The following is a 25,560-nucleotide window of genomic DNA, read 5'->3' as shown; positions in this document are numbered from 1 at the left end:
CAAAAGTTCATTTATTTCAGTAATGCAGCTTAAAAGGTGAAACTAATATATGAGATAGACACATTACAAGCAAAGCAAGATAGTTCAAGCCGTGATTTGTCATAATTGTGATGATTATGGCTTACAGCTCATGAAAACCCCAAATCCACCATCTCAGAAAATTAGAATATTACATGCAATCAATAAAACAAGGATTGTACATAGAACAATATTGGACCTCTGAAAAGTATAAGCATGCACATGTACTCAGTACTTGGTTTGGGCCCCTTTTGCAGCAATTACTGCCTCAATGCGGCGTGGCATGGAAGCTATCAGCCTGTGGCACTGCTGAGGTGTTCAGTTCTTCTGCATTGTTCGGTCTCATGTCTCTCATCTTTCTCTTGGCAATGCCCCATAGATTCTCTATGGGGTTCAGGTCAGATGAATTTGCTGGCCAATCAAGCACAGTAATCCCACAGTCATTGAACCAGGTTTTGGTGCCCAGTGTGGGCAGCTGGAAAATGAAGTCAGCATCCCCATAAAGCTTGTCTGCGGAAGGAAGCATGAAGTGTTCCAAAATCTCCTGATAGATGGCTGTGTTGACCCTGGTCTTAATGAAGCACAGCGGTCCAAAGTCCTCTTTTCTGATGAGAGCAACTTTTGCCAAAAGCACCAAAAACTGGTTCAATGCCTGTGGGATTACTGTGCTTGATTGGCCTCTCCATTCTTCCTCCATACCCTGGGTCCTTGGTTTCCAAATGAGATGCAAATTTGCTCTCATTAGAAAAGAGAACTTTGGATCACTGAGCACGCACGCACGCACACATGCATGCACACGTGTGCGCACACACACACACACACACTGTCTCACCAAAAATACATTGCTGCAAATTAATTTCTCTTTCCTATGTTCAAAACTGCTGCAGCCATTCCATATACTTGGAAAAGCCACAAATTATATTTTGATACATACAAATAGGGATATAACAACAACAATAACAACAACAACAACAACAAAAACCCATACAGATAAATCTTCCAGAGACTGATCCAAAAAACAGTCCAGTTGATGTCAGCTCAAATACAAGAATCATAGGACAAAACCAAACTATCTCCAGCAGGGTGATTGTAATCAAATTGAAGTAGGCTATATTTTTTGTTTGGCCATAAAGTCATTTTATGTTCATGCAAACTTCATGTCAAATTGTTTTTAATACAATTCTCGACTGGCTTTCTAGTACAGAGCATTCAAATTCATTACTCCTATGAACAAATAAATGACTAACAGCAATTATATCATCTGTCATCATATTCCTCCAAAGGCAGATTACTGACTTTAAAGTCACAGATAGTTCCTCTGAAACAGCGGTGTCAAACTCGATTTCCTTGAGGGTTGCATCAGGGTTGTGTATGACCTTGGCTGGAGTGGGTATAGCTAGCTCAATTTCACTTGTGTCGGGGGTGCTGTGGTGGCCTTAATGCTTTGCCAGTGAAAATGGGCTCCCAAGCTCCATTTCCGGCTGCGACAGCCTCCTGCAACCCTCTGCCAGCAAAAACTGAGCTCGGGAGAATCCCGCACGGCCCTTTCAAGCTCTGTTTCTGGCTGCAACGGCCTCCTGCAACCCTCTGCCAGGGAAAACAGAGCTCATGAGGGCTTCATGTGGCCTTCCTGATCTCCATTTCTGTCTGCGATGGCCTCCTGCTACCCTCTGCCAACAAAAACAGAGCTCGCAAGGCCATGCGCAGCCCTCCCAAGCTCCATTTTTACTGGCAGAGGCACCGTGGACTGATCCTTTTGCTGTTTCCAGGCTGTCCCCGCAGGCTGGATCCAGTCCATGGGTCTTGAGTTGGACACCCCTGCCTAAAACATCTAAACACTGTGGAACCATGCTGTAGATCCTTGTGGAGGATGGTAGTACAAATAAATAAATGAATGAACTTCAGAAGAAGCAGTTGAAGCTGGATCAAAGAAACCAAACATCAGGTGCTTAAGCTGAAAATACTTCCAGGACACACTTGGTAATAAATCATTGACAGGGCTCCAAGTAACACCCCCAACGAAAGAAGACTCTGAGGCTAGAAGTTCCTCAAAGTTTCACTTTATTAGAGATGTCAGCCTCCAGGACTGAGACTCATTAAAAAAAAATTATTTGCTTCCAGAGAACTGAGTTCACGGAAAGTAAAAGCATTATGACAGGTCCAGTTTATACACCTACACACAGATGCAGATGGCATTTTAAAACTGAGATTATTTTATAGTGTAAACTTTTCATGGGTTCATGGGTCAAAATTACATTTGTGATTCAATGCTTCTCCAAGATGTGTTGCCACCCTATTTCAGGGATGACATTTACCTTCCTGCAAAGAGGAATTCCAGTACCTTAGTGAGGTCAGATAGTCATTTTGTTAAATTGAAAGAGGGGGAGAGATCTTGAAGTGACTAAAGCTAATATAATAGCCCAGTGACAAACCTGAACATGTGAGAAATTAAATCCTCTCCTTAAATGGGTAATTATAATTTATACAATGAACATTTCACAGGATGCCCTTGCAAAGAAATGTATTCAGTACCCTGTCCGTTTGTTAAAATAATGTGATGGAATAAATATAGGAAGACTCCTGAAAAATTAAATCATCCTTGGAGTTACATTCATTTTAATCACATTTATATTAAGGGAATTCACCATCTTCCTAAATCTTCTTCCAATTACATCGAAACAGCGGATAAGTCCAAATTTACTAGCTGAAAAGAGCTCCTGAAAGTTTTTATGTGAGCAAAATAATGTGTTTTCTATGTTGTTGTTGTGAGCCAAAAGCATCAGATCTGATTTTCAGACTATCCAGACAGACTATCAAAAATCATCAGTATGTACTTTTTAAATTTTATTTTCCAGTTGGAAAAAGTAACTTTTTTCTTATTGGGCTTCCAAGATATTTTCAGAATTTCTAATTATGCATATGACTTACTGTATTTTTGGAGTATAAGACGCACCAAGTTTTTGAAGAGGCAAATTTAAAAAAAAAGTTTTTGCACTCTGCAGACCTCTCAGAAATGGCCTGTTTTTCATGAAAATGGGCCTGTTTTTTAATCATAAAAAGGGCATGCATAGCCTTTAGGAAGCTTGTAGAGTGCTCCTGGCGGCTGGGGGGGCAAAAACGAGCAAAAAAGTCCAATTTTCTGCTCATTTTTGCCCTCCCCAGCCCCCGGGAGCACTCTACAAGCCTCCTAAAAGCTATTCATGGCCATTTTGCAAAGGGGACGGGGTTTCAGGAGGCCAAAAATACTGTATTCAGTGTATGTGACACACCTAGATTTTCACCCTCTTTTTGGAGGGGAAAAAGGTGCATCTTATACTCCGAAAAATATGGGTATGTAGCCAAATTAAAAAGAAAAGAACAAAGAGATTTCCTTGGTGTATTACTTAAAAGTGATTTGAATCAAGAAACAACACCATTAATAATTACCAATGATTTAAGTAAATCTAATCCTGGGGTAGAATTGATAAAGCCAACTTTTATTAAAGAATCTCATATTTTATTTATGAAGATTGCTAGTCTGTTTAGAATCATTTTCAATAATGTTGATTAATGAGTCTGGAATTTGTACAACATTCCCATTTATATCCTAAACACCATAGTTAGTAGAATATTACTTGATTAACTTGTTAGAAACCAGTTACTAAGACAAATCTCAGATTAGATATTTCTCCCTTTTCCCAATTTCCTTGCTGTTTTCTATGCACTGAAATTCTGTTTTAAAAGTATAAAGCAAGTTAAATTTATATTTAATACAGCAAAAATCCATGTCAGTCTAGCAATGAATGGAATGTGTTAGTGATCATAATTCTTTGAAGTTCTGCTCTAACAGTTGATTCTTTTATATGAAATGTACATTCATTTATGAAATTATAGTACAATCTATAGTTTGCTTTAACTTTAGCCATCAAGGATGGGCAGTCATAAAATAAGGTAGTCAAAAGCATTTCTGTATGCATAGATATCTATAGGATGGGACATAAATGACAAAATGTATATTGTAATGTCACAATGCAACTTAATTGTTACATAGTGGAATGCAATATTACAATAAAAGTAGGAAAGAATAGAGCTTACATTATGCTACCACAATGCACAATTTGTCATTTTCGTGTCATAATGTAAAAAAATGTACTCCCACGCTTATGTATAGAGAATATATAAGCATGTTCTTTTTGTAAAGGTTTAATATAATGTAAAATATCAACTAAATTAAATTCAGGCAATCTAATCTAGATACGTATTAGATAGTTGACAATATAATATTGGTGACAGAGTGTTATGATCCAACAAGGCCTCAAATTTAATTCAAATTACCTTCAACTAGAATACGCTTCACTGACTTAATGTACATGTGTTGAGAAAATTATGTACTTGTTTTGTATAGCCTATGTTTGGAGCATGTAAATGTAAAAGTGATTAATGCAGATGACCCAGTCTGACAATGACTGTAATAAATGATATTCTCCATCTGATATTTCCTCTTCAGCAATCAATTTGGAAAGTCTGCTAAGTAAGAAAGCAACGTTCTAAATTTGTACCATTAGAGTTGCCACTAAGATAAACTTCTTCCACTGAAGCTTTTTGTAAGAGCTGCTTATTCTGAGGAAGAATATACAGTAGGTAGTCCTCGACTTACAACGGTTTGTTTAGCAATTGTTCAAAGCTACTACTCCATTGGGAAAAAAATGACGTATGACAGTTTCTCACACTTATGACTGTTGCAGCATCCCCATGGCCATGTGATCAAAATTCAAGCACTTGGCAGTTGACTCCTGTCTATCACAGTTCCCGTGTCCTGAGGTTATATGATCACCTTTCGTGAACTTCTGCACAAGCAGAGTCATTGAGCAAGGACGATTTAGTTAACAACCATGTTACTAGAATTAGAATCAAAATAGAGCTGGAAGGGACCTTGGACGTCTTATAGTCCAACCCCCTGCTCAAGTAGGAGACCCTATACCATTTGAGACAGGTGGCCAGTCTTTTCTTAAAAACCTCCAATGATGAAGCACCTACAGCTTCTGAAGGCAAGCTATTCCACTGGTTAATTGTTCTCACTGTTAGGAAGTTTCTCTTTAATTCCAGGTTGCTTCTCTCCTTGATTAATTTCCATACATTGTTTCGTGTCTTGCCTCCTGGTGCTTTGGAGAATAATTGGACTCCCTCTTCTTTGTGGCAGCACCTCAAATACTGGAATATTGATATCACCCCTAGTCCTTCTTTTCTATGGACTGGCCATATCTAATTCCTATAACTGTTCTTCCTATGTTTTTGTCTCTAGGTCTTTAATCATCTTAGTTGCTCTTTGCACTTTTTCCAGAGTCTCAACATCTTTTTTGTAATGTGGTGACTAAAACTAGATGCAGTATTTCAGGTGTGATCTTACTAAGGTTTTATAAAGGAGTACTAATACCTCATGTGATTTTAACTCTATGCCTCTGTTTATACAAGGGGGGGGGGCATTAGCTTTTTTGGCTGCTGCCGTACACTGCTGGCTCATATTTAATTAATCGTCCACTAGGACTCTAAGTAACTCTCACAGTTATTGTTTTTGAATAAGGTTTCACTTAATCTGTACTTGGACCTTTGGTTTCTCTGCCTAAGTGTAAAACCTTGCTTTTCTCCACATTAAATTTCATGTTGTTTGATAGAGCCCATTGTTCAAGTCTATCAAGATCTTTTTGAATCCTGAAGTTGTCTTCTGAGGTGTTGGGTATTCCTGCCAGCTTAGTGTCATCTGAAAACTTGATGGTTCCCTTTTTATTCCCTCATCTAAGTCATTTATGAGGATATTGAAGAATATCTAAGGGCCTAAAACAGAACCTTTTGGTACCCCACTGCTTACTTCCCTTCATGTAGATGTAATACCATTAGGGATTACTCACTGAGTACAATTTGTCGGCTAGTTACAAATCCATCTGGTGGTGATACTGTCTATCCCACATTTTTCTAGTTTACCAAGAAGTAGGTTGTGATCTACTTTGTTGAACGGCCTACTGAAGTCTAAGTACATTATGTGCACAGCATTTTGCTGGTCTACTAATTTAGTCACTTTGTCAAAGAATGAAATAAGATTGATTTGGCATGATCAATCGAGATCATGCCAAATTAATCTTATTTCATTAACAAACCCATGCTGGCTTCTAGTTATAACTTTATTTGTTTCTAGATATTCCCAGATCTGTTCTTTGATTATCTCCCCCCCCCCCTATCTTCCCAGATATTGGTGTTAGGCTGATTGGTCTGTAGTTTCCTGGGTCTAGGTTTAGCTTTACTAACTTAACAACTGTAGTGATTCACTTAACAAGTGTTAAGTAAAAGCAATAAAGATAATAAAATGGGCAAAATTCACTTAACAAATGTTTTAGCACTTAGCAACAGAAATGTTGGGCTAATTGTGGTGTAAGTTGACAATTGGTCTCTTGCAATAAATAAATATTATATTTATACTTGTTTCTGTTTGACAAGAGATCTCCTTAACTTAGCTAAGACTTGCTTCTGTTTGAAAAGAGAACTCCAATCCTTTAATGTTCCATGCTACAAAATATGTTCCTGGTTTCATATAATTAACTTTAAAAAATAGCAGGGAGAGAACAAAAGCCTATATCCATCCATCCCATATCTGAATTGCATTCCAAACACAGACACAATTTAATAACCTTTCAGAGAACCTGGTTTTACATATATCTTCTGCATACAGCATGAGATAAATGAGTTCAAAGGAGCTTTCATGCCCTTCAACTTTCCCAAATCACCTGAGGATTTCAGTTGATAATCCCAGGTGAACATCTGCCCTTCGGAAATGTTTATCCATGCACAGTAGGGGGATACGTGCTTGTCCTGGTAAGTATGAATGAAACAAATTTCATGCACTGCTGTATCTCTTTAACAAGCAGGCGGAGAGCTAAAGGCTTAAAGAGCAGGTTTCCAAAAGCTGCTTAAATTGACGCAATTTGCTTCTGAGTCAGGGGGCATTAACTTCTGAGTAAAAAGGATAAAAGTCAACAGGAAGAAAAACGACAAGGGCCTATATTTCCTACCATCTCTTTCTGCTGAAACTCTAAAGAGCTGGATACTTTCTTCCATCTCAGGAGCAAAGTTAGGAGACTGGAATGAGCCCCTCTTGGCACCAGTTTGCCCCCATCCCACCCCATCAACACACCAGCTGGTCCTTCTGAAGGGAAGCAGCTCCATTGTTAATACACCTGCTGGCTGTCAAGGCGGCTATTCTGTGATCAGTCAGGATGACCAGGACATTGTCTGGGACTTGGATTTTTCTGTGGCTTTAAAGCTCTCAGCCTGGCTGAGAAAAAAGCAGAACTTCACAAGTCACTCAAAACTTTGTTGATGCAGGAAGCAGAAAGCCCTGGTGACTTGTTGGGAGTGTCAGGCCTGCGGTTATCTTCTGGATCTTTGGCCTGCCACACTTTCTATTATTCTACTATGCCTTTTTCTATTGTGGGAAAATGGAAGGGGGAATTGTACGGAGTTACTTAATGTGTAGCCAAAACAAAATTCCTTCTAGAAAGCCAAGGGCATCCTTTGACTCCGCACCTGACTGGAACTGGATGGGTGGAACTGCCAGCATGGCAGTGGGAGATTGGACCATGTGCTGGATTTGTGGGTGTGGGGCAAGATCTTGAACTTTCAACTAGGTGGGGAAAACCTGGAAGCTTTTCAGATGAGGGTTTTCCCAGATGTGCCAACATGGCTCTCTTAATAAATTGGAACTTTGAGCAATACTTTGCCTTGGACTCTGATTTATTTTTGGATGTTATTTGGAACCCTGACAGGGAGTCCTTTTGCAAGTCATGGTCTGTTGTATTAAGCTAAGCTAACAGTGCTACTGTCAACTTTATCTTACTCTTCTATATACCCGGTGGCAATTATGGAATACCAAACATTTCCTAGTAGAAAATCAGGGCAAAACAACCTTCCTCTAACCAGTGGTGTATTAACCATTAAGCAGACTAAGCACATGCTTAGGACACCAGGCCCAAAGGGGGCACCACAAAGTTCAGAAAGAAAAATAATAATAAAGATTTGTACAGTATGTACAAAGGGGGGGGGCATCAAGATTTGTCAGTGCTTAGGGCACCAGTGAGCCTTAATCTGCCACTACCTCTAACAAGTATGAGTTCTGGTGTTTTGTCTAAAAATTGATAACTGTACTGGGCACATCTGAGGGAGAAGGAAATTATATTTCACTGACCTATGGTAGTGCTTGCAGCATATATTCCAATTTATGCAAAGCATTAGATGAACATCTCAGAGTCATAATGTATCCCGCAATATAACCAGCAAGTTGGTCTTGTGTTACAACCTTTGACTTTCTTTGTAATTTTTTGAATTATTTGTGGTATTAAAGTGGTCAGCAACCCTTGTTATTGGTCATATCCCGTGATAATATCAGTGAACAAAAAACCTCTTTCTTACTTACTAAAAATAAAAATGTATATGAAAAATACATTATACATTTATTTTCCAAAATATTTAGCTTTACAGTTGTTCAAAGGCATAGATCCTGTTTGATAGAATAGTGTTTGAACTAGAAGGCTCCTGATTAATCTTGGCTTCACCATAAGCTGAGCGGGCAGATACGAAATGTACTGTCCTCAAGTAAAACATCACTCTCAAACCTTGGATCATATTCTGCTTCTTCTTCTCATGCTTTGTGAGCCAAAAAGTAATTCCAGGTCCAACTTAAAATTTGAGGCATTTCCTTACTGAGTTGAATGGGAACAGATCTCTAGTTTCAGGATAAAATTTTCATAATTTTCAGCATTCAGATGGAGCACCCTACACCTAATTTAAAGTCTCTTTAAATTGGGTGTAGGGTGCTGCATCTGATTGTTGAAATTTGTCTGAAGAAACCCTTTTATTGGAAGCTAAAAAGTCTTGAATTCTACCCTTAATGTATGTGTGTTCCCGTGCATATATAGAGAAAAATTGCTTATCTAGCAGGTCATTAACATTTGGTTTTTCAGTCATTTTAGCTACTGACTGCACTAAAAGTTAATTTTTTATTTCAAAAGGGATTGACAGGACCTGATGGATCACCAGGTCCAGCCGGTTCAAAAGGACAAAAGGTAAGATTAAACTCTTTCATTAAGATTTCCTTCCCATTTTTCAATCTCCAGACTCTTTTATTTAATTATAGGATTGGAGGTGCTTGCCAGTGGCTGAATAATAATAATAATAATAATAATAATAATAATAATAATAATAATAATAATAATAATAATAATAATAATAATAATAAAGATCCTGTGGGATTTTCGTATACAAACAGACAAAATACTAGCGCATTACACACCAGACATCACACTGGTTGAGAAAAAGAAGGTTACAATCATAGACATCGCAATACCAGGTGATAGCAGGGTTGAGGAGAAGGAACATGAAAAAGTCGCGAAATACCAGGACTTAAAAATTGAAATCCAACAATTATGGCACAAACCAGCAGTGGTAATTCCAGTGGTAATCGGCACACTGGGTGCTATTCCAAAAGCACTGGAATTACATTTAAAACAGTTAAAACTTGACAAAATCACCATCAGTCAAATGCAAAAAGCTGCACTGCTTGGATCTGCACGTATATTATGAAAATACGTTACGACGTCCTAGGCCCCTGGGTGGGGCCCGACTAGTAATCAATGCCAAATCTGGCGAATCAACTGGCCGCTGTGATACAATCGTATAATAATAATAATATAATAATAATAATAATAATAATAATAATAACAACAACAACAACAACAACAACAACAATCTCAATAGGTGGATAAACATGTCAAATCCAGTCTAAAGATCTGGCTGACTGTATGATGAACCATAATAATAATCCACATTTTTGTATATATTTCAAAGGTGGCAAACATATCAACTCTCCTGTCTTCTATTTTCCCCACAGCCCTGTGAGGTACAACAATCACAATCACCATAATCATAATCATAATCAAAATTATAATCATAATACTGGCATTTGGCACCATGTCCAAGGATTTTACAAGATACATCAACAAATTGCAGCTTCCTGCAATAACACTAGCAGAACTGCAAAAAACTGCGCTACTCGGAACATCTTATATTTTAAGAAGGTACTTGGTTGATACCTAGGATGCTGGCAGCAACCCTTATCAATCATCAGCACCAGTCAATGGTATTTGTAATGCATTTTTGAATGTTCAGTTGGCTGTTTCAATAAGGTATAAAATAATAACAACAACAACAATAACAACAATAACAACAACAATCTCAATAGGTGGATAAACATGTCAAATCCAATCTAAAGATCTGGCTGACTGTATGATGAACCATAATAATAATCCACATTTTTGTATATATTTCAAAGGTGGCAAACATATCTAACTCTCCTGTCTTCTATTTTCCCCACAGCCCTGTGAGGTAACTTGGGCTGAGAGAGATGACTGTCCCAAAGTTGTTCACCTGGGTTTTCATGCCTAAAACAAGTCTAGAACTTACCATCTCCTCAATTCCTGTACTCTGCCTTGTCTCTAAACAAAATGTAACACAAACAAAAAATGCTTTAAATATTTGAAATGTTGTAACATTTATGATTTTTAGGGTGAAGTGGGCTTGCCTGGAGGCCGTGGACTTCCTGTAAGTCATTGATTTTTATATGGTATCTTTTAAAATAATTGGTATTATGAAATACACTATATTGCCAAAAGTATTTGCTCACCCATCCAAATAATCAGAATCAGGTGTTCCAATCGCTTCCATGGCCATAGGTGTATAAAATCAAGTACCTAGGCATGCAGACTGTTTTTACAAACATTTGTGAAAGAATGGGTCGCTCTCAGAAGCTCAGTGAATTCCAGGGTGGAACTGTGATAGGATGCCACCTGTGCAACAAATCCAGTCGTGAAATTTCCTCGCTCCTAAATATTCCACGGTCAACTGTCAGTTGTATTATAAGAACTTGGAAGTGTTTGGGAATTACAGCAACTCAGCCACGAAGTGGCAGGCCATGTAAACTCATCCAACATCAGTGTGTGACCTCACAAATGCTCTTCTGGAAGAATGGTCAAAAATTCCCATAAACACACTCCTAAACCTTGTGGACAGCCTTCCCAGAAGAGTTGAAGCTGTTATAGCTGCAAAGGGTGGACCGACGTCATATTGAACCCTATGGATTAGGAATGGGATGTCACTTACAGTAAGCTCATAAGTGAGTAAAGGCAGGTGAGCGAATACTTTTGGCAATATAGTGTATATTTGCTTAACTATTCTGCAAAAATCAGATCAATTAAAAAAAAATCTTTAAACCTGGAGGAAGTTTCTGGCCATCTATAGAAGAGCTCAAAAAGTACTCTTCTGTCTTGAAATTTGTAGGGGATATTCGTTTTTGTGATCTTCATATTACTTAACACCAGAAAATAGCTTTGACTTGATAAAATAATTTAAATTCCATCAGGAAGCTGTTTTTATTTGTAAATAAGATTTGATAATAGAGTCTCTTCAGTTGAAAGTGCTGAAATTTGAAGCAGGAATTTTTAAAAACCCTCCTCCCTCCCTCCCTTCCAACAAAGGGATTTTACGTTGTTTATAAAATCAGAGGAAGTGTAAAGCAAGCACTAATTGGAAATATATTTAAAATGCATTAAAAGAGCTCTAGAATAGGATTATGGATTAAATAGATGCATCTTAAATTGCCTCTGAAAGATACTCAAAGAAACTACAAATGTTGGAGGAATACAAAGGAAAAAGCTTTGTTAGAATGAGTGGGGTAGGGGGAGGATTACCCTCCAATAAAATTATTCTTCATGTGGGATTTTTGTTAAAATAATGATAAGTGCTTCTACCTTCAGGGGCATCCTGCACTGGTGTGTGTGTGTGTGTGTGTGTGTGTGTGTGTGTGTGTGTGAGAGAGAGAGAGAGAGAGAGAGAGAGAGAAAGAGAGAGAGAGAGAGAGAGAGAGAGAGAGAGAGAGAGAGATATCAAGATGGTGGCTGCAAATATGCAATTGAATCCTTATCTTTTAAATAGGCATGTGATATGTGTAGAAAAAGGTCAGGATTGATGATATGGATATTTTGACATTTTACATCCTACCTGCAGACATACACCTACCTACCATACTTCTGATCCCACTCTAGCTTTCTCATGGCAACCATTTGCATTTAGGAATATAGTTATGCATTTATCATCTTTAACTTTCTTCACAGATGACACTGCTAAGTCCACATTTTCTCATGTTCTGTGACTTATTTACCATATTATCATAGCCATTTAAGTAAAAGGTGCCAGTAAAACAAAGCAGTAAAGATTAAATGTTTCATGGAGATAAATGAAATATGTAAAGAGGGTAGAAAGACCAACATCACCTAATAAATGCTGGGGGAAGTAATCTGTCAGTTTGGTGTGAGGTGTGATCAGTATACTGGAGATATACAGTTGAACAGTGACGTGCGGTGAGGTTTATGGCTGGTGAAGCACTGACATCATCAAATGATCATCATGAAGGGAGGACTGTGACAACTTTGATATTTGCAAGCGTGCAAGCAAAATACCCCAGGATCATGGTGGCGGGGACAGCAACTCCTTCCGCTGCGCTGCGGAGAAGAGCCATGCTGTGCAGGAGGCTCCTCAGTGCTAGCCTCAGATCAGCGCAAGCCACGGTCCCCTTCATGTTGGCTCAGGAAGGAGGGGAATGGGACCGCGTGTGGAGGCTCCTCAGCGCTAGCCTCAGATCAGCACGAGCCGCGGTCCCATTCCCCTCCTTCCTGAGCCAACATGAAGGGGACCGCGGCTCACACTGATCTGAGGCTAGTGCTAAGGAGCCTCCTGCACAGTGTGGCTCTTCTCTGCAGTGCAGCAGAAGGAGTTGCTGTGCCCGCCACCGTGATCCTGGAGTATTTTGCTTGCACGCTTGCAAAGATCAAAGTTGTTGGTATAGGATGCTGCTATGGACATGGCAATGCTTATGGGGTTCAGGCTGTAGAGCCATTAGGGCTGAAAGGGAAAAGAATATATCTGTCAGTATATATATCCTTTGGTTGAAAGCTTCACTTCAGTAAAAAAATAAAAAAGAACTGGAAGCATGGAAAATGTTCTAAGTATTTCAAACAAAGAATTTAGAGATCTTTCAAGTTGACTGTGAAATCATCATTGTTTTCAGTGCTTGGCCCCATTCTATCTTCTTGTAAGCTTTGGATAGTGGAGTTCTTGTCTAGCCTCCTTCCTTTGGGTAAAGAAAACAGAGTTTTGCCTCTTGAAAATAAAAGTTGAAACAATCCAGAATAAACTTCTGTAGAAAAATGTGGTCATTTCTAGGATAGTGTGGCAATAACTGTGAAACTTGCATTTTAAACTGTGAAGTTGTACTTTTAAGCAGATTAATCAAGCAAGAAAACTGCTTTGTCTGTTCTGAATTATCACATTCAACATCTGTCTCAAAGATAATTAAAACTGCTTGAAATTCTTGGCTAACTCAACAAATTGGAGAGATGAAAACAATATTTTCTGTTCCCAGTTAAAAATGTTGATGTTTGTTTTCCCATTCTGAATATATCTACAGCTGGTTTGAGTTGAAAACTAAATATATAAAAATAAGAATGAGAAAACTTTGTTTTTTCTATTTTAGGGAAAGGGAATTCCTGGACCTCCTGTGAGTAGAGTTTTTTTGTTTTTCACTTTGAAACAGTCTGCACATACCCAGTAACCATCTCAACAAGCCCCCACAGTTTTCTTGGCAACATTTTCAGAAGTGGTTTGCCATTGCTTCCTTGTTAGGGTTGAGAAAAAATGACAGGATCAAAGTCATGCAGTAGGACTAAAATTATGGTCTTTCAGTTTCTAATCTGGTACCTTTTACCACTCCTGCATACCCAAAGCAACTCTCAAACAGAACATAATCAACCATACACAATTAACTGTCTATTAAACTCTTCTGTTTAAGAAAAACCCAGGCATTCCTTGGACAGGGCTAGCTTTCCAAGTCGGGGTGGTTAGCCCTTGGATACGTCCAGCACTGTTTTTATGGTCCATGCATGTTTGAGGAGGGTACTTTTAAAGAGATGATGTAGGGCATAACTCTTGCCAAAGTTTAAGACACCAATTTCACACATTAAAAATGCAATACTCCCAAATGTTGGATAGGATTTTATTTTCCTATTTTGGGCATTTGGAGTGCAGACGAGGAAGCTTGAACTAAGAGAGAAGTCAGATATTTTGTCTCTTTAAGATTCTTACTATGCACATCCTTCTAATGTGATATCTTTTGCTGCTCTTGAAAGATTAAAAAAATTAGTATCAATAATACAGCAGCACAGACTCTCTTTACAAGAAAGTTGCCAATCCCTGTTATGAGAAGTTTAATTAGTTTCTATCTTTTTTTCAATACAGGGTCCTCCTGGTATAGGAGGACTTCCAGGAGAAGTGGGAAGAGTTGGGCCACCTGTGAGTATTTTGTTTCATATTCCATTAAATCACTGATTAATATTTGCCTGCTTGTTAAACCTTGTACCATGCTTTTACGAAAGACATCCCTCAGGAATGACTGACACATTGATTACACTTGAACACACTAAAATGAATCTACCATTTAGGTCTATCTTTAAAGGATTGTTCCAATTATAAATATGTACCCATTTCCCCTGAAAATAAACCTGGGTCTTATATTAATTTTTGCTATAAAAGACGAATTAGGGCTTATTTTCCAAATGGGTCTTATTTTCAGGGGAATGCAATACGAAATACATCTGTCTGATTGATGATCTTAACTGGGGCTTATTTTGGGGTAGGGCTTATATTATGAGCATCCTGAAAAAACATGCAAGGGCTTATTTTCCTGTTGGGTCTTATTTTTGGGGAAACACAGTACTAGCCATTCCAAACTTGGTAATTTTTAGATGTTTAGTTGCAGCTAGAATGTCCAACCAGCACAGAGAGCACAGATTGTGGAAATCTGTTGTTGATATGAATCTCTGCAATAGGATGTCACCAATATTATTACTATGTCTAAGGGAAGATTCACACTTCATCTTTAGTCCATTGCCTTTTGCCCTCTGTGGAATAAATAGACTTTTGGTTTAAGCCTACAAATCTCTTATGTTTGCTATATTCTACTTAATTACATAAAAAGCTCTTCTTAATTCCTATAAGTAGCATTTATTGGAACTCAATTGAGTAGATTAGATTAGATTGGTTAACATTCTCTCATGTGGTGAAGTCTCATCTGGGAATATTACTTTACAATTACTGTACAAGTAGCCATTCCTATGACTGCTTATATGGATAATAAAGGTTTTACAGCTCATTCCAACTAATGCAGATTAAAAAGTGAATCCAATTAAGTTCAGCTTTTCCTCCCAAATAACTGCACATGAAAATGATGTGTGATATTTATTTGTTGGGGATTATAATAAATGAAGTCTTTCAAAACTCCACAAATTAATCTGCCCATTCTGAAACACCCATTTATTGTGAACTATTGATTCTGCTATCTTTATCTATGCACTTCCATAATTAAAGTTGTGTATTTAAGAGATGTCACATAGGAATCCATTTGTATGTAATCAGCTTCCTACATCATTTGAGAGGTAAAAGTAATGAAAGGCATGAATGATTTTAAACTCTTTTAGTCTTCTTAATTACACTACTTTTCTTATTCTGAGCCAGAATTTTGCTCTGTCCTAGAACATTTTTGGTGCTTAAAAATGTAACCAATGTAGAGTTTGTTTGGTTTTCATTATCCTTTCTTTTAAGAGACTTGGATATATAGTTTATTTTTATGCTGTTGTGACACTATTTAGGGTGATCCTGGAAGGAGAGGCCCCTCAGGAGTGCCAGGACCTCCAGGGCCAAGGGTAAGTTTGCTGCACCTTTTTACACAATTTGTATGGTATTGTAGGGAAAGGAGTAGCAGAACCTGGAGCCAGAGTTAGAAGAGGCATGAGCCTAGCCTTTCTATGTAGCCATAAGTGAACTAAGTCCAACCCGCTTTGACTTCTGTTACCTTTATCTAGCACCAAAATTGTGCTATCCCCATTAGTTGAGGATATTCCTGTGCATAGGCATAAGCAGCCATAAATCAGTTTAATTGCACCTTCATGTGTGGATTTGATCTTTTGAGCCTGACAGATATTCTCAAAGAGGAAATTTGAAATATTTCAGGCTGCAGAATCTCTTAGTTAAAAATAAAATCCCAGGAACTCTTAAGAGGCAAAGCATTGAGTTGTCATGACCACAAAGACCCTCAGAAAGGGGTTGACTTCTGAATGGCAGTTAACAAGCCCCACTCTTTCTTCCGTTCTTTAATTGCTATAGACACCTTGCCTGTGCTATTTTCCTTCTCTTAGTCTCTCATGGAACTCCATAAAATTTTTGCATAACTCCAGTGCCCGACAGCTGGAGAAATCCTACTCTAGTCAACATGTGGGCTGTATCAAGCTTTGCCTAGCATGTCAAGTGGGCCCTTTGCACCCTGTTTTAGATACACGTTGCTGTGGCTTATTTTCAAAGGGTGCCAGTTGATCCAATTCAGTACTAATTCATCTCTTCTGAGTAAAAGGGCAAATATATGAAGGCTGCCCATGTTCATAGTTGATCCCATTTATTGAATGAAGACAAAAATTGAGAAATCTGCTTCTTCTACTTGGCGTATGTACAAATTCACAGTATGAATGGAGAATGCAATACTGAACTGAAAAGATTCCAAAGGGACATTCCAATTATGTAGGGAAAGAGGTCCTACGTTTTTCCATATTGGTTCTGTCTGTGAGTTTAAATAGGTCCTCTGTTGGTGGTGGAAAATAACTCTTGGCCTTGTGAAAAGCTCCTTTACTGCGTTTGTGGATCTATACTACCAGCCTTATTAATTCAAGTTCAACTCGATGCTTAGCAATATTCATTGCTATCCTAATTTTAAACTTTGCTAATCTACTCAGGGAACAGTTGGTCATCATGGTGGAGATCCACTGGTAAGATATTTATCTTCCTTTTTATGGATGAGGCCACCCTCCTGAGCTTCCGGAAAGCCCTTGAGTCCTGGCTGTATTTCCAGGTCTGGAGTTAATATGTGGTTGTAATTTATATGGGTGGGGGCTGTCATATTTATTCTACTGTTTGTGCCATTGGGCATTTAGTTGTTTTGTGCAGAAAGTATGTTTATGTGGGTCTTAATTGTTTTACTGGAGGTAGCGGAATTGTCTCTATGTGACTGTTGTAAACTGCCCAGGGTCTTATAGAGTGGACAGTCATACTAATTAAATTATAGTAAATTAGTGAACAGATTTTCCCTAATCAAGATTTCTTCTTATTAACTTAACTCATTGTTTCATTTTTAGTGTCCAAATGCCTGCACATCTGGTCATCCTGGATTTGCTGGAATGATGGGCATGAAGGTAGGAGAAGGGATGGGTGTGATACATTCTGGGTATGACAGGATATTGATTGGATGTTGGTAAGTTTCAAAAGATGTTACAGCAGTACCATAACAATCTAGAGTTAAGATTAAACATCACTGGAACATGAAACAAACATTTATTATATGAAAACCATTTAATAATTTAATGAATGCTACTTATGGCAATAGTACTATTAATTAAACTGCTGCCAGAAGTTTGCACAGATTGACCACAAACACAGCATGACAAAGTAGCAATCATACTGCAATGGAATATCTGCAAGAAATACTATTTGCCTGCAAATCAGAACTAGTGGGATCACAAAATAGATAAACTCATAGAAAATGAAAAAAACTAAAGTGCTTCAAACAAAACACCTGCAACATAATATAGACTTAACAAATATCAATAAGAAAGGGAAAAAAATATGGACAGTGGAAGTTGCAGTACCTGGCAACAACAAAATTGAAGAGAAAGAGCTGGAGAAAAATCACAAAATACAAATGCCAGCAAATAGAAATAGAATGACTGTGGCAAAAAGAAAGCAAAGATAGCACCAATAGTAGTAGGTATCTTGGTTACAATGCCAAAACAACTGGAGTCACACTTGAATATTATTGGCATTGACAAAATCACCATCGGTCAATTGCAATGGCAGCTTTTACTTGGAACAGCTTACATCCTGCAACAATACCTTTAACACCATCAAAAAACATCTGCCTATCTTGGGTCCTTGGGAAGGACTCAATAGGTAGATAAAAATGCCAAATCCAATCTAAACATCTGGCTGACTGTGTGACCAACCATACTAACAACAATGGATGATCCTATTAACTCTTGGGGGTTCATACAGTACACTTTGGAGAACTCTGATTGAAATGTGTTAATTTCAACGTCTCCAACTTGCTATCCTCCAGCTATATTAGGTCACACTACACATCATTACCAGCTGATATGATCACAGGTTGATTCTTAGAGTGGAGGTCCAGGACATTTAGAGGGCATCAGACTAGGATAATAACTGGTTTTAGATAGCTAAAACATCCAAACCTATTGTTTTTTAATAGGCAATGTTTCCGGTGGCATATTTAACATCAATGAAAATATATTTGCTTTATATTTTAGGGCCACAAAGGAGCAAAAGGTGAGAGTGGGGAACCAGGAAAGCAAGGCCTTAAGGTAAGAGGAAGTAGAACATGATTACATGCAAATAAGCTGGAATAGTGATGGTTTATGGAGGAAGAATGTTTAACGTTGCTGTGTATTTAAGAAAGGAATAATAACAATCTTCTTAGAATTAATCTTAGCATGTCTCCACTATTTTCATAGCAGTTAGTTACAGCAGCTAATAATGGCCCTCTGAATCACTAAAAATAATGTGCTTTGTTTTGCATTTTATGACATGTGAACAAATCTTGTGATTTGTAAACTACAGTTTATGCTTTAGCATACAGTTTGTTCAATCAACCGTGGCTGAAAGCAGTAATGATTTAGTGTGATATTGTGTACCCTCAGCTTTTCATCCCCTTTATTGCCTGGTTACACTCTTTCTCTAATAAGTCAGCCCGATTTTAATGTGCGCTGCCTCCACGCTTACATATATGGGAAATACATAAATAATACAATAGATAATATCGAGGGAAACAGAGTAAATTATGTATGCTAATTTTTAAAATGTGTTATTAACTAACTTGTGCCTTGTATATATTTTTAGGGAGAAGAAGGCGAACAAGGACGAATTGGTGACATCGGAGATCAGGGCCCTCCAGTAAAGTATTTCCTTTTATTTAACTTTTTAGTTGCGTTTCATCATATTGAGATGTAAAAAAGTAAGTGAAGCCAATAGCCATCTATCTCTTATAATACAATAATACAATATCAGAATTGGAAGGGACCTTGGAGGTCTTCTAGTCCAACCCTCTGCCTAGGCAGGAAACCCTATACCGTTTCAGACAAATAGCTACCCAACATCTTCTTAAAGACTTCCAGTGTTGGGGCATTCACAACTTCTGGAGGCAAGCTGTTCCACTGATTAATTGTTCTAACTGTCAGGAAGTTTCTCCTCAGTTCTAAGTTGCTTCTCTCCTTGATTAGTTTCCACCCATTGCTTCTTGTTCTACCCTCAGGTGCCTTGGAAAATAGTCACTATCATTTATAAGTTCCTGATCTGACTATGTTTCATGACCGTCTCATGATCAAACTAGTGGGAGTCCTTTTTCTCCTGCGTTCCCCACTAATTGAAACCAGAACTACCTGCATTTTTCTTCAGCACATTCAGTGTTGAAACCAATTGCTTAATTTGTTACCTGCCTTGAACCAGACTGAAAGGATAACAATAAATAGGTATGCCATTCACAGTAGGAAGGAAACTGACAACTGTGAGAAGCAGGTATGCCTGATCCCCAGTCTTCTTCCCATACAGGTAGCCCTCAATTTACAACTACAACTGAGCTCAAAATTTCCAATGCTAAGCAAGAGAGATATTAAGTGAGTTTTGCCCCATCTTACAGTCTTTTTTGGCACATTTGTAAAGTGAATCACAGCAGTTGTTAAGTTAGTAACATGCTTTTTAAGGGAATCTGGCTTCTCGATTAGCTTTGCTTGTCAGAAGGTCACAAATGGGGATCACATGCCTTCAGGACACTGCAACCTTCATAAATACATGTAGAGTTGCCGAGCAAGGATGTTGCAATGGTCGTAAGTGTGAAAAACTGTCATAAGTCACTTCTTTCTGTGCCGTTGTAACTTTGAATGGTCACTAAATGAATGGTTGAAGTCGAGAACTACTTGTAGTACCAAAGTATGTGTGTTGACGGCTGTTTCGTTAGACTTAACTGCCAGCACTTTCACACCACACCAATCAAGAGCAAATCTAAGCAGCTCTCACAATTGATAATAAATTCTGCAATGCATATAATAATAATAATAATAATAATAATAATAATAATAATAATAATAATAATAATAATAATAATAATAATAATAATAATAATAATAATAATACATGATGTAAAATTAAAGTAACAACATGTTATTAGTTGCATCTCCATAGGTTTCTAAGTATAACCAACATTTCACAATCTTCTGAATAGTAACAAAAAGAAAGGTGATTTTATTTCTGGGAGCTGATGTCACAAAAGATGACTCACAGTGCATCATTTTGGAACTTCTGAGTTCATACAGATGGAGACAGAAAAAACATATACAATGTTTAAGGATTTGTTGTTGTTCAGTCACTAAGTCATGTCCAACTTTTAATGACCCCATGGACACACCAGACTACCCTGTCCACCACTGTCTCCTGGAGTTTGCTCAAATTCATGTTCATTGCATTGATGATATATCTAGCCATCTCATCCTCTTCTGTTCCTTTCTCCTTTTGCCTTCAATCTTTCCCAATTTCAATGAGTCCCCTCTTCTCATTAGGTGGCCAAAGAATTTGAGCTTCACCTTCAGTATTTGTCCTTCCAGTGAACAGGCAGAATTAATTTCTTTAAGATTTTGGGATTTTTTTAAAAAAACGAATCAGTAGAAAAGCTTTAAAGTAAGATACAATTTTTGCTCACAAGAATGGACATAGAAGAGGTTTAAAAACTGTTTTGTCCAAGGAAGGCGGGCATATATTTTGTATGTGATCAATCATGTACATGAGCTTCATGTTTTCATGAATCTTTTGCATTTCAGGGACCTCAAGGGTTAAGAGGTTTCATTGGCATTATGGGTCCTAAAGGAGATAAAGTAAGTAGCATCAACTATCCATTTGTGATTTCAAATCGTTTGGCAATGTTGTTTAATTGAGTAGTTTCTTGGTTTACAGAAGAATTGATATGTGAGGACATTCATAAGGGCATGGTGGATATTACTTGAAATGTACATGGTGAATCTCACATTTCTGCTTCTTCACCTTGTCTTGAATGGACATCAGGGAGTGCATGCCTCAATCTGATCCTCCGAGAACAAGCATGGTCATTAGTTCCAAAAGGATGGCCTATCCTATTGTTTAGTATCTATGATCCTATTATATATGGATGGAACTAAAACAGTCACTGGAATATTTAGTGACTAAAAATGTAGTAAAAATATTTAACATAAATGTTAGAACTATTCTTTTTTAAACTTATGCTTTTACTTTTAGTAGTTTTACTACTAGTGCATATGTAGATAGCCTTGTATAATAATCTATGCATCTGAATATACATTCCCATTTATCTGAAAATAAAGCTTCTCCAATTCTACATTTCTTATGATTTGCAGTTTAAGAATGAAACTAAAACAGTCACTGGAATATTTACTTACTAAAAATGTAATAAGAATTTTTAATATTAATATTAAAATTGTTGGTTTTTTTAAAAAAAAAGTATGCTTGTTTTCCCACTAGGGCATATGTAGATAAACTTGCATAATCTATAAATCTGAATATATATTCCCATTTTTCTGAAAGATAAAGGTTCTCCAATTCTACATTTTTAGGGCTAGATATCCAACTGCTACAATTGTGCAAATGCTCTGAGCAACCTCCCTTCAGATCTGGGGTGTCCAACTTTGGCAACTTTGTGGACTACAAATCCCAGAATTCCTCACCCAGAATGCCTGGCTGTGGAATTCTGGGAGTTGAAGTTCACAAGTCTTAAAGTTGCGAAGGATGGATACCCCTGTTTGAGATGATGGGAGATTAAAATATTTTGCTAACCCATCTTTTTTGCCATCTGTATTTTGTTTTCTTAAACATTAACATTCACATGATTCACTGTTGTATTGATTATCAATATTAATATTTCATCAAGTAAGAACAACACACTATTACCATAAGCAGCAAATTCACTATTCAAACTCTATTTATGATTGGCCATACAGCCCTATTAGATTCAGTGTTTATAGGCTTTCTCTAAGATGGAGTTTCTTGATTATGTTAGCTTTCTTTATGCTTGTAATTAAAAAATTCTGAGGTAGTTCTACAACAAAGAGTATATTCCAGTGATGGCGAACCTATGGCATGCGTGCCACAGGTTGCACGCGGAGCCATTTGTCAGGGCACGCGAGGCGCTTCCCTGTCAGCTGGCCAGCACACATGCGAGTGCTGGCCAGCTGAGTTCACCCTTTTTTAAAGCCATTTTTCGCCCTCCCCAGGCTCCAGAGCCTTTATAGGAACCTGGGGAGGGCGAAAAGAGCCTCCCCCGCCCCCCTGGAGGCTTCATGAGCTTCCCTGAAGCCTCCGGAGCGCAAAATATCGGCCCTACGGGCAAACTGGAAGTTCGGGAATGGACTTCCGGTTTGCTCAGAGGTTCATTTTGACTGCTCCGGAGGCTTCAGGGAGCCTCCTGAAGGTCCCTCAAGCCTTCGGAGTGCTCAAAACGACCCTCCGAGCAAACCGGAGGCTTCAGGGAAGCGTCCTGAAGGTCTCTCAAGCCTCTGGAGGGCTTCTGGGGGGGGGCGGGGAGGCTGTTTTCACCCTCCCCAGGCTCCTATAAAGCCTCTGGAGCCTGGGGAGGGCAAAAAAAAACATGCAAAAAATGGGGGGAGCGCCTGTAGTGCGCGCATGCACACTGGGGAGGTCACACATTGCATTATGGGTGCAGCACGCCCGCACACTACACCCTGCACTCCCCCCACTTATGGCACGCGAGCCAAAAAAGGTTCACCATCGCTGGTATATTCTAATTCATCACATAGTTTAACATTTGTTTTATGGTTTCCAGAACAAACCCAGTTTGTACTGTCAAAATTTGGTAGTAAACCAAGTGATCTTTAACTATGCAATTTAATATCCCTTTCTGTTTAACGTATAAGTATGTGAACCAGATATATCAATCCTACACAAATAAGAGGTCTTTCAGTTGTGAATGAGGTATGCTCTACCAGAAGGAGTAGATGCCCATTTCGGATGTGCTTCTGGTTCAGCATCACTAATTAGTCAGACTGAGATAATAGCAAGGAACAACTTTTAATCAACTTCAGCTTATGTACTAACCAGACTTATCACTTGACAGGACTACTACAATGTGCTCTACATGCAACTGCTTTTGTATCTACTTTGGAAATTACAGTACAGAGTTCATCAGCCAAGATAACCTTGAAAATACCAAAAAAGATTTTTTAAAAATCCAAAACCTAGATTACTTCTGTGTAGAAAACTTCACACAGATTCCCAATATTTATCTTGACGATATACAGAAGTGCTGGTTATGATGTTTCAAATGTGATAGTGCGTGACTGGCTGATGTGAAAGCCAGAGTGAGATTATTCTTTAACCGAATCTCATCTAGGAAGGTTTACTTAAAGACACTATTGGCTTCTCCGACAGCAATCTAGGTCTTCTCTATAATTAGATCGCATTCCCTGTTTAAATTGAGAAAAGAGACATTCTCCTTATTATTCAGACATTTCCTTCCCTAAATGGGCCTTTAATTGTTGGCTTGTATTTTTAGCAGTTTTCTTAATCATTTTAATGCTTTACTTCATTCTAACTATACCTTTTTTACATGGAGACAACTCACCAGGGTTTATTCCAGGTCGCACTGGGGATGTCTGAAATTCAACAATCCCAGAATTATCCTGATTTTCAAGGCTCCTTATAGATATGTAATCCACTTTGGTGGAGCAGAACTGGTGATAGAGTAATAGCAAAATTTTGTGTCATGAATACCTTGTGATCTTGAATCATAATAATCATACTTCTTGGTCTTTACAATATAGGGTGTTCGTGGTTTTGATGGAGAGCCTGGTCCCCAAGGTCTTCCTGGAGCAGCTGTGAGTTAATCTGTCTAAACCTAAAGTCCTTTAGCCTGGTGAGGGCCTCAGGATAGAATTAAATTGACTGTCTTCACCCTCACATTAACAAAGTGCCTTATCTCAATTTTCATTCAAAACAAACAAACAAGCACTAATTTTCAAGACACCACAGTAAGTGCCCTAACACAGGGGTTCCCAACTCCTGATTTGTGGACTGACACCAGCGATAGGCAAGTGTGTGAAACCGCATTTGCACAAGCGGCAGGTGTGCACACAAAACCCTCCCCTCCCCTCTGCTGCTGCTCTGCAGAGCCGGAAAAGGAATCACTGCCTTAACACTTCATTGCAGCAAGAGTATAAATTGGGGTGGGGTGACTTTTGGGATTTGGAAGAGGAAGAGCCGCTCTTCTGTCCTGGGGACATGGTCTCTTGGGAACCTCAGAACTGGCAACCCAAAGGTCTGCTTTTCCCGTCTCTTCTCCTTCCTGGGTTCTTAAAAGAATGAGAAATGCGAGTTTTTGGTTTCAGAATAAAAGAAGGCTGGCTATTGGGCATACCTTATATTAAAGTGGAATAATATCGCTTTTGATGCAAAATCAGGAAAGATGGGTAGTGTTTATCTTTCTGGACAAACTAACTATGGTGCCATATGTTGAAAGTCTGGAAAAATAATGAGAGGAACATATTTGCTCCAGGGCAAGCTAGACCCACAGAAGATTCCTAATATGAGAAGCTACAATTGGTGTCGATGTGCATTTCCCGTAATTGGTAATCACTCTGATATGGTTGTTTCAAGGAATTGCTCAGAGATTGCTAATCACTATCTACATTCCTTTCCAGGGTGATCTGGGACCACGAGGTTCACTGGGAGAAACAGGCCCCAAAGGAGAGAGGGTAAGTTTTTAATAGTCTTGTAATAACTGAGAAAAATAAGAAAATCTCCAGTTTGCCAGCTAAAACTAGGGATATTGATTGGAATGCAAATCCAAATATGACCCATGGGATTTGTGCAGAGTTTATTTCATATAATGACAAATTCCACATATCTAAGTGTGTAAGCTTTATTACCTTTAACATTAATTTACTCTGTGATGAAACTAAGCCAGTACATATTGAAAGCTGCACGAAAAAGAACTTAGAAAGCAAAAATAGATGGGAGGTAATGCTGATACCCAATCTTAAGCGTATCTGAAATGTGTCATTTCCTTTGCTTTATTCATATCTACTGACCTGCATGTCATACTTTCATCATTGTTTTTTTTTTAAAAAAATACCTCTTATTTTTAGGGTCCACAAGGCATTAGAGGAATTACAGGATTTCCGGGGCCAAAAGGAGAAACAGTATGTATGCCATGATTCTTAGGTATAATGGAATGTATTATTTATATTTCCAACAATGGAAATGTATGTTGCCTTACAAGGCCAGGCAAAAGTGTGTGTG

General features: G+C 38.2%; 1 protein-coding gene across 1 annotated transcript in view; it reads left to right on the top strand.

The window, feature by feature from the left end:
- Window positions 1–25,560, top strand: part of COL9A1 (collagen type IX alpha 1 chain) — a 91,989-nt gene that overhangs the window by 22,565 nt on the left and 43,864 nt on the right. The window contains exons 11-23 of the mRNA XM_081941995.1: window positions 9,054–9,107; window positions 10,606–10,641; window positions 13,628–13,651; window positions 14,389–14,442; window positions 15,798–15,851; window positions 16,932–16,964; window positions 17,331–17,387; window positions 18,516–18,569; window positions 19,105–19,158; window positions 21,075–21,128; window positions 24,084–24,137; window positions 24,960–25,013; window positions 25,407–25,460. Of these exons, the coding sequence (XP_081798121.1) occupies window positions 9,054–9,107; window positions 10,606–10,641; window positions 13,628–13,651; window positions 14,389–14,442; window positions 15,798–15,851; window positions 16,932–16,964; window positions 17,331–17,387; window positions 18,516–18,569; window positions 19,105–19,158; window positions 21,075–21,128; window positions 24,084–24,137; window positions 24,960–25,013; window positions 25,407–25,460 (636 nt within the window). The remainder of the gene's footprint in view (window positions 1–9,053; window positions 9,108–10,605; window positions 10,642–13,627; window positions 13,652–14,388; window positions 14,443–15,797; window positions 15,852–16,931; window positions 16,965–17,330; window positions 17,388–18,515; window positions 18,570–19,104; window positions 19,159–21,074; window positions 21,129–24,083; window positions 24,138–24,959; window positions 25,014–25,406; window positions 25,461–25,560) is intronic.

Source organism: Natrix helvetica, assembly GCF_964273705.1.
Source record: "Natrix helvetica genome assembly, chromosome: 2".
NCBI lineage: Eukaryota > Metazoa > Chordata > Lepidosauria > Squamata > Natricidae > Natrix > Natrix helvetica.
This window is presented reverse-complemented; position numbering and strand designations above follow the sequence as displayed.